The sequence below is a fragment of the Populus alba genome, chromosome 11 (assembly GCF_005239225.2).
Source record: "Populus alba chromosome 11, ASM523922v2, whole genome shotgun sequence".
Classification (NCBI taxonomy): domain Eukaryota; kingdom Viridiplantae; phylum Streptophyta; class Magnoliopsida; order Malpighiales; family Salicaceae; genus Populus; species Populus alba.
In genome coordinates, this window is record NC_133294.1 from 4,048,077 (window position 1) to 4,057,434 (window position 9,358).

At 36.2% G+C, this 9,358-nt stretch overlaps 1 protein-coding gene across 2 annotated transcripts; it reads left to right on the forward strand.

Moving 5' to 3' along the window:
- LOC118061354 (leucine--tRNA ligase, chloroplastic/mitochondrial) lies at window positions 1-7,591 on the forward strand. Of its 2 annotated transcripts, XR_012171262.1 has the most exons (21): window positions 1-458; window positions 801-945; window positions 1,044-1,100; window positions 1,681-1,800; window positions 1,885-1,989; window positions 2,104-2,327; window positions 2,428-2,494; window positions 2,579-2,733; window positions 2,889-3,153; window positions 3,532-3,726; window positions 4,038-4,117; window positions 4,670-4,732; window positions 4,836-4,917; window positions 5,206-5,283; window positions 5,352-5,453; window positions 5,624-5,796; window positions 5,886-6,063; window positions 6,179-6,256; window positions 6,430-6,561; window positions 6,645-7,272; window positions 7,372-7,591. XR_012171262.1 is itself a non-coding variant. In XM_035074784.2 (20 exons), exons 1-20 carry the CDS (start codon window positions 79-81, stop codon window positions 6,885-6,887), a joined length of 2,922 nt encoding a protein of 973 aa, XP_034930675.1. In that variant the 5' UTR covers window positions 1-78; the 3' UTR covers window positions 6,888-7,347. The 2 variants fall into 2 exon arrangements, 1 of the variants encoding a protein (XP_034930675.1); XM_035074784.2 differs by lacking the exon at window positions 7,372-7,591 and having other exon boundaries at window positions 6,645-7,347.
- Window positions 7,592-9,358: the final 1,767 nt, after the last annotated feature.

Here is a 9,358-nt window from a genome sequence, read left to right on the forward strand (position 1 = left end):
AGAAGAAGAAGTGAATATTAAGCGCCAAACATTATCCAACCGAACAATTCCTCTGCTTCTCTTCTTCACTCAGTCAAGATGAATGTAAACACTTGTATTCAACCGCCCCAGTTCCTTCCATTATCTCCTTTTTATCGGCAAAGGTTTCATCTTTTCACTCAAAAACCTCAATCTTTGAAGCGCACCAAGAAAAGTTGTTATTTTTCCACTACAGCGGGTGACAACAGCTTCAAAGGTGGCCTTTTTAGGGTGCAAAAGGGTAGAATCAGATGCTCAGTTAGTGAAGTTGAAGAGCAGAAGGAGAAGCAGCAGCAAGTGGTGAAGAGAGCTTATCCTTTCCATGAAATTGAGCCTAAATGGCAGAGTTACTGGGAAAAGAATCAAACTTTTAGAACCCCAGATGAAGTTGATACCTCTAAGCCTAAATTCTATGTGCTTGACATGTTTCCTTATCCGAGGTGACACTCTCTCTTTGTAAATACTTTTGGCTTTAGCTGTTTGGAAGTTAAATTAAGAAGATCCTTTTCATTAATTTGCATGCTTTGCAGTTTGTTCATTTAAAGATTAAATTTTGGCCACTGGGGTGTTGGTAATTTTGTTTATGAAACTCAATCCAAATGTTAGAATGAAAATTATTGATGACTGAATTCGAATTTTGGAGATTCAGTTGTGAAATGAGTTTAAAAATCTGCTTTAGTTGTGGTAGTGATTGATGTTAATTTGTTAATGTGATTTTGGGGTGAGTTGGATTGTTGTGAACGGTGGGGTTTTTTGTTTATTTGTTGATGAGTGGTTCGCAGTGGCGCTGGGTTACATGTTGGTCATCCATTGGGATATACTGCTACAGATATTCTTGCTAGACTCAAACGAATGCAAGGTTACAATGTTTTGCACCCAATGGGATGGGATGCATTTGGTTTGCCTGCTGAGCAATATGCAATTGAGGTAATGCTTTGCAGTTATGCGGAACAGTTTAAGATATTGTCAGTAGTTATGGTCTTAGTATTTGGATTTGCTGATGAGATGTTTCGTGTGTCTAACAGACAGGAACTCATCCGAAAATCACAACATTGAGGAACATTAACCGCTTCCGTTCCCAGGTCATGTAATGCCCTAACTATTTCTTTTGAACTGCTAAGCTAGTATTTGTTTTAGGGCTTAAACATGACATGTCACAGAATGGTTATCAATCTTGTACTTGTCCTTTTAGTTCTTTGTATTACAGCTTCCTATTAATTGGAGCCAGGATTGTGATCCAGACAGATTCCAATAGGCATACCCAATACTGGTCATATTGATTAAGATTGTCCACTACATACATGCTGAAACTAATAAGAAATGGAATCATTATGTTTACTTTATGGTGGCAATGCAGGCTAACAGCATTTTGACATAATTATTATCAAATGTGAGCTTCAATATGGTGAAGGGTTATATTTATCTTCTCATTTAAAGAATGCTGCTGATGCCAACCATGGCACACTGCAAAACTATCTCACATGGGGAGCTCACTTGGATTGAATTAAAATGTTTCTAGACAGCTTTATGAGGCATGGGGCTTACCATCACATTTCAAGCACTACTTAAGCAAACTGTCTACTCTATAGCACATTTCCCTCGTTAATTTTAGCTAGCAGCATGATTCTTTGGCAATAAATTGATATTTGAGTTTCTTTGCAGCTTAAATCACTGGGATTCTCTTATGACTGGGATCGTGAAATCTCTACTACAGAACCACAATATTATAAATGGACCCAGTGGATCTTTCTTCAGCTATTGAAGAGAGGGTTGGCATATCAGGTCCAGGATTATCTCTTGCCACCATCATATACTGTCGTTTCCTGATTAAAACTGGATCTGATGGTCTGATAATTATACATTCAGGCTGAGGTACCAGTCAATTGGTGCCCTGCTCTTGGCACTGTTTTGGCAAATGAGGAGGTGGTTGATGGAGTAAGCGAGCGTGGGGGTCACCCAGTTATAAGAAAGGTATGGCACCATGTTACTTCTTGAAGTCATTTGTTTATTTCTCATTACTTTTCTTATTTTTCTTCTGTTGAATGGTTTTATAATTTTACAGTGTCATTGTTTATTACCAAGCAGCCAATGAGGCAATGGATGCTTAAGATTACTGCATATGCTGATCGCCTTCTTGAAGACTTAGATGACCTTGATTGGCCTGAAAGTGTAAAAGAAATGCAGAGGAACTGGATAGGTAGGTCTGAAGGGGCTGAGCTGGAATTTTGTGTTCTCGATGGTGATGGAAAGGAAAGAGACATAAAGATTACTGTTTATACTACCAGGCCTGACACTGTCTTTGGAGCAACGTATTATTCTTCCCCTTTGTATCTATCATTGTCTGTCTAATAAATTCAGGACCATTTTTCTCTGGGAACTAATCTGATTTGCTTACTGGTTTGCATTCAGATATTTAGTTTTGGCACCAGAACATTCATTGCTTCCATCATTGATGTCTCCTTCACAGAGAGAAAGTGTATGTTCATTGCTTTCTTGCCATATTTTTTCCCATGTGTTTGCTAGCCATAGGTGATATAAAGTCAACATATCTTGATAACAGGTGGAAGAGTACAAAGATCTAGCTTCACGAAAAAGTGACCTTGAGAGGACTGAGCTTCAGAAGGAGAAAACTGGGGTTTTCAGTGGCTGCTATGCACAAAATCCAGCAAATGGGGAAGCAATTCCAATATGGGTTGCAGATTATGTTTTGGGGAGGTGTGTTTGATGTCATTTTTCTTTTATGACTTGCCTGGACTAAGGCATGCATTCCTAGGTTCCAACTTTCTTCTGTGTATATTGTCTAGGATATGAAGTGCAATCGTGGAGTTCATTTAATGTGAATGCAATGTATTCTGTTGTTTTTTATGCAGTTACGGGACTGGAGCTATTATGGCGGTGCCTGCTCATGACACTCGTGACTATGAATTTGCTACTAAATATGACATTCCCATTCGTTGGGTTGTGAAACCAGATGATGATGATTTTAGTGATTCAGGAAAGGCTTATGAAGGAGAAGGATCCATTCTCAATTCATCAAGTTCAACATCAGGGCTTGACATCAATGGCTTGCATAGCAAAGTAGCAGCATCTAAAGTCATTGAATGGGCTGATACAACTGGAAATGGGAAGAAAAAGGTATTTTTCTCTGTTAGGGTGTGTTTGTTAAGGGTGCAGGGGTGATTATTGAGGGTAAATAGCAATTAATTAAACAAAAATCACACAATCAAATAATCTTTAGTTCACTCTCTCTCCCCCCACTAACAGTATTTTGATCATGTTTCTCATTTCTCTAATAATTTACCTGCTATACTTAAATACCAAACACGTTAAAAAACCCAATCGTTTCTCCCTTAATAAGTACTCTTATAACAATCACCTCCATTTTAACCCAATACCACACATCATTAGTCTAAAACTTTCAGTGAAGGGGTAATATTGGGGTTGGACTATTACTAGCTTTGCATGCATGGTACTATGGTGTTATAAATGTAGCTCAAATTTGTACTTCTTCAGGTGAACTACAAGTTGAGGGATTGGCTTTTTGCTCGACAGCGTTATTGGGGGGAGCCTATCCCAGTTGTTTTCTTGCAGGATACTGATGAGACCACTCCAATTCTTGAAACTGACCTTCCCCTTACACTCCCTGAATTAGATGATTTTACCCCCACGGGGACAGGAGAGCCACCCCTTGCGAAAGCTGTTTCTTGGGTATGCTGTTTCCTTCTTGCCATGTTTCTCTTGGGCAAAGGTTCAGCATTTTCTTGCTTTACAGCTTTTATTATAACATGTGAATGCAGTCCATAAAGTTTCCAACTTTTGGAACATGTCTTTTAGCTGCTAATTGTATGTTAAACCCCTGGAAGTTCATAAATTACTATTCTAGCTGTGCGTTGTTTACTTGCCTCAGTAGATGTAATTGTTTTCTCCCTTTCCTTTTCCTTCTCTATGTTATTTGAGCGATGTTTGTTCCCTTTTCTTCATCAAGTTCTATGATGATGTTTCTTATGGCCTTATTTCAGGTTAAAACCACTGATCCTTCATCTGGAAAACCTGCCATGAGAGAAACAAGTACCATGCCCCAATGGGCTGGTTCTTGCTGGTAATGCATTTGTGGCTGCCTTAAGTTGGTTTTTCTTTGTTCACTTTTTGTTAGAGGGGAGAGAAAGTGGTAAACATGTTAAAACGAAAGATTATGGACTGAAATTGTGAACATGGGAGTCATGCAAAAAGCGACAATGGAAAAGTTTTAAAAGAACATAGAAATTCAAATTTGCCTGTTTGACATACAGCTCAAAAAATGCATTCTTCTTTGACTATTTGACATAGAACACAGAAACAAAGCACATTTAATTGGCTAGCAGAAAAAATATGCCAATAACTTGCAGTTGATTTATTTAATTCTGGCTATTTTTTGTTTCCCTCTGCATACACCTTGCAACTGTTCATAGGAATTATTTGCTGGCAACAGCAACCATAGTCCATGCGGAATTTGATATTGTTGGTATAAATGTGGAGTCTGGTTAAACAGAAGTGTTGTTATTTATTTCCTAACATTTTTCTGCTTGGCCAAATGCTTGGTCTTTTACCTTTCGAAAGGTTGCCGCAACTGTTCTTTGAGATTTGAAGCTCTATACTTTTATAATTTTTTCAGGTACTATCTGAGATATATGGACCCAAAAAACTCCAAAGAATTAGTAGACAAGACAAAAGAAAAGTAAGCTGACCTTTACTTTATGGAAATAAATATGTTTTCATTTTTTAAATGAACATTCATCATTGCATTGATCTTGTATGATTTTGTTTCTCTTCACCTTCAGGTACTGGAGTCCAGTTGATGTCTATGTTGGTGGTGCTGAACATGCTGTTCTCCATTTACTTTATTCAAGATTCTGGCACAAGGTTTTTGAGCCAAACCTTTGGTGTTTACAGTTTTAATATATAGGTGCAGCTTAGTTAGTTTTGTGTAACTCAAAAGCCATAGCACATACTTAAGTCCCCACTTCATTTTTCATTGTACTGGCAGTATCTGTCCTCACTGTTATTATTTTTGTTTGTCATGAATAAGAAACATCTTAACTATTTTTTTTTACTGCTGAAGGAGACGCTTGAGATTGCAATTGACCCTATATTTATGATAGAAGGCATGAGAAGGAAGAAAATACTTATTATTGAAATTGGGTGTTTCAGGTTCTTTATGACATTGGTGTTGTGTCAACCAAAGAACCCTTCAAGTGCGTCATTAACCAGGGAATCATCCTTGGGGGAGTAAGTATAGTTACTTATGCATAGGTAGGTGATATTCTATCACATTATTCTGATGGTGTGAATAACAGGTCCAATACACGGCCTTCAAAAACCCAGATGGAAACTATGTATCTGCAGACTCTGCTGATTTGTCAGGTGAAATTAATCAGGAAATCATTCCCGATGAAAAGGTTTGTCATGAATGTGTCAATATATTACTGTTCTTGTTAATATCTCTTTGACTCTCCTTCTACTAAGTTAGAAAAAAGGCCATATTGACATGTTTAGCTCTTGGAGAATGTAGGCTATTACTTTTGGAATCTCACCTCTTTTTCTGAATAAATTGCACCTCTTTACATAGGTTATAAAATCCGGGGATTCATTTGTACTGAAAGGTGATCCTAGTATCCGATTGATAGCTCGTGCACATAAAATGAGTAAAAGTAGGGGAAATGTTGTGAATCCAGATGATGTTGTCTCTGAGTATGGAGCAGATTCTCTTAGGTTGTATGAAATGTTCATGGGTCCATTTAGGTATGCAATACTCTCTTCTTTGGATTATTAGGGATGAGCACAATAGAGATAATTCTGATGGTATTTTCTAAAATGCACTGTGCTTTTAGAGACTCAAAAACTTGGAGTACTAGTGGGATTGAAGGCGTCTATCGATTTTTGGGACGAACTTGGAGGCTAATTGTTGGCTCACCTTTACCTGATGGAACTTTCAGAGATGGAACAGTGGCAATCGATGGGGAGCCATCTTTTGAACAGTTACGCTCCCTGCATAAATGCATAGCAAAGGTCATCTCTCATTTTAAGCATTTTCTCATTCTTTCTTTACAATTGCCTTTTTTTGTTTTCCTCTGTATCTTCCATATGCCACTCTATAATGAACATGAATTGATGTTGGTTCCAGGTAACGGAGGAAATTGAACGGACAAGGTTCAACACTGGAATTTCTGCAATGATGGAGTTCATTAATGCTGCATACAAGGTTTTCCAATAGAACTTTCCTAACTAAACTTCCATTAGTTCTGTGACATTTCTTGCTCGGTGTTATTTGAGGACTTGAAGGCTGCTCACTTTCTGTTCCTGCTTCATTCCTTTACTTTTATCACTATTTTCCCATGAATTTAATTAGCTTTTATTTGCGTTGTAATGTACAAGTGGGATAAACTTCCAAGATCAATTATCGAGGAATTTGTCTTGTTGCTATCACCTTATGCACCTCACATGGCTGAGGAGCTTTGGTTTCGCCTTGGGCATTTGAATTCGTTGGCATATGAGCCCTTTCCTAAGGTAAAAATTTCTTTCTTAAAATGATTTACCATAGCCCTCTACTAAGATGAAAATTCATCGTTTTGATTTTGTTCTGATTGCAGGCAAATCCTGATTACCTGAAGGAGTCTACCATAGTTCTTCCAGTTCAGATCAATGGCAAGATGAGGGGTACCATACAGATTGAAGAAGGATGCTCAGAGGAGGATGCTTTCAGATTAGTTTCACAGGATGCGAAACTCTCCAAGTTCCTGGATGGAAAATCTATCAAGAAAAGAATCTACGTTCCTGGGAAAATTTTAAATGTTATTTTGGGTCCTCAAAACATCAAGGCAGGAGTCCGGTAGTCCCCCGGCCTCATCCACATATTCAGGGCGAGGGGGCTCATTTTAAACGGGAAGATCAGCAATGAGTTGAAGTTGTTACCAGTGAACTTTTCACATATGCACTACAAATGGAATGCAGAGGCAAGTTTACTATAGGCATCCAAATTTTTCAATGGATAGAAGATGTCTACAACAAGAAACTTTGAGGCTAAATTAAGTTCGTCTTTAAGGTCCCTGAATCTAGATAGGGCAGGAGCAGCAGAAACATTTCAGGCAACGTCAACATTCATTATTCAATGGTATGGGTGCTTATACTGGAATTTTTGCAGATGCCTGTAAAGGGCTTTCATGCATGTACATTGAGACATTGAATGTATCAGCTGTATCGCTATCTGCATTATTCAATGTAAGATCTGAATAAACTTATGCCATTAAATTGATAAAGGAACTCATTCTCAATACAAATATTTATTAATTGCAATCCTCCTGGATTGAGAATGTGCAGATGAATTGATTGCAGTCAGACTTGCAGGTTAGCCTAAACTCTCTACAATCTTTATCAGATTTCTTTTCTTGATTCGACATGGTGTCCATGTCAGGATTCGCCAGGAATTAATTATTAATTAACTGAAACTAAGGCATGCAGGGAAAGTACTTAATTTATCCTCTCTTAGATAATTTTGAAACGAGCCTTTTCTTTTCAAAATAGAAAGGAAATGTCTTCATTATTCCTATATTTATATATATTTTTTATCTCAAAACCGTAATCAATGGCTGAGTTTTTGTTTCCAAGTCACCATAGGGTTTGAAATTGAACCTGCTTTGCATGTTCTATGATGGGAAACTGGCAACGCAATCCAAGACTTGAGGAGTGTCCATTACTCCCGACTTGACTTGAACCATTCTGCAGGGAACCTTCCTCTGTCTATTGTTTTCATCATTTTCATTGCTCTGTTACGCCATGGTGAGGTGGGAACAAACCCTTGACTGCATGTCTACGTAATCATTCGTTAATCACACCTTAACAAGTTCATTAGAGATTAAAACAGCAGTCGATATCAAGAATCTATACAAGAACAAGATGAGGTATAGTTGTTGATCAAATAAATTTATGTGAACTACAAGTGTAGTTACAAGCAAATAGTTATGGTCAATTGAATCCCTTCATCTTCCCATTCTAGAAAGCAAACAAAACAAAAAAAATTAGGTTGACCACACACCAAACCCTTTCTCTCCTTCCCCCTAACAAATGCAAGCTCCAAATAAATAATTCCCTTCAAAACCCTATCATTCAAAACTCTTGATTCACCTCTACTCCATTTACAACAACACAAAATCCCAACTACTAGGGCCACCGATTCCACACTTCAACTTATCATATCCCTACTTTTTAAATTGTTTTTCATATAAAAAATATTAATTTGATAATTTTAGATGTCTTTTCAATTGTTTTAATAAAAAATAAAAAAATATTTTTAATTAAAATATACTTTTATAAAAATATTTTATAGTACTAAACATACATTTTATCAGAACTTGGTTATTCACCAAACTCAGGTTGAAGTTTTAAGAGGATGTTTGAGAGTGTGATAGCGGTTAGTTTTCAAATAGCTTTTCATGCCGAAAAACATGCCAATAATTTTTTTTATTTTTTAAAAATTATTTTTGATATCAGCACATCAAAACGATCTAAAAAGTACAAACCACATTCAATTTTAGCAAAACAAAACTTTTTTTGAATTTTTCTCAAAAGCAGATTGCACCTCAATGCCAAACGGACACTTAATAAGAAGAAAGGAAACTACATCCAAGCCCTTTAACTATCATAAATGATGCAATTTGTCCCTCATCTACTAGTAGTTTCAATTGCACCAGAATTGAATGACAAGAATGTCAATCTTCCATTCAAGCAAAGAAAATCCTTTTGTGGATGGCATCAATTATGTTACATCAATAGGTCACCTCGAACGAGAATAAGAGAGCTGGTTTTACGATGAGTAAATATTTTTCATTATTAATTATAAGGGTTCAAACCCTATGAAAAACTAACTCTTATAATTTTTTTATTATCCCTGCTGATTATCTATTTATCTTTAATGATATTAAATAAAAAAAATTTAATTTTAATATACAAAAAAAATAAAAAAATCATTTTTTTATTAAATTTAATTTGATTTAATGGTAATCTATTGATCCAAAATCTAATTCAAATTAGATTTTTTAGAAATCAATTTAAAAATCAATTTTATTAAATTCAAGTTGATGTGATCAAATCTAATTTATTTAATTAAAATTTACTCTGATCAAATCAATTTTAAAAATAATATCTTTTTATTTATAAAAACCAAATCATTATTATTTAAAAATTAATCTAATAAATCTATGATCCAAACCTTAAATGGAGTCCGACCCGACACCAAAGAGTAACACTAATAACAATTTCACACTAAAATCAGTAGTGGGTCCCCACAACTTGAGCACTAATCAGCCCA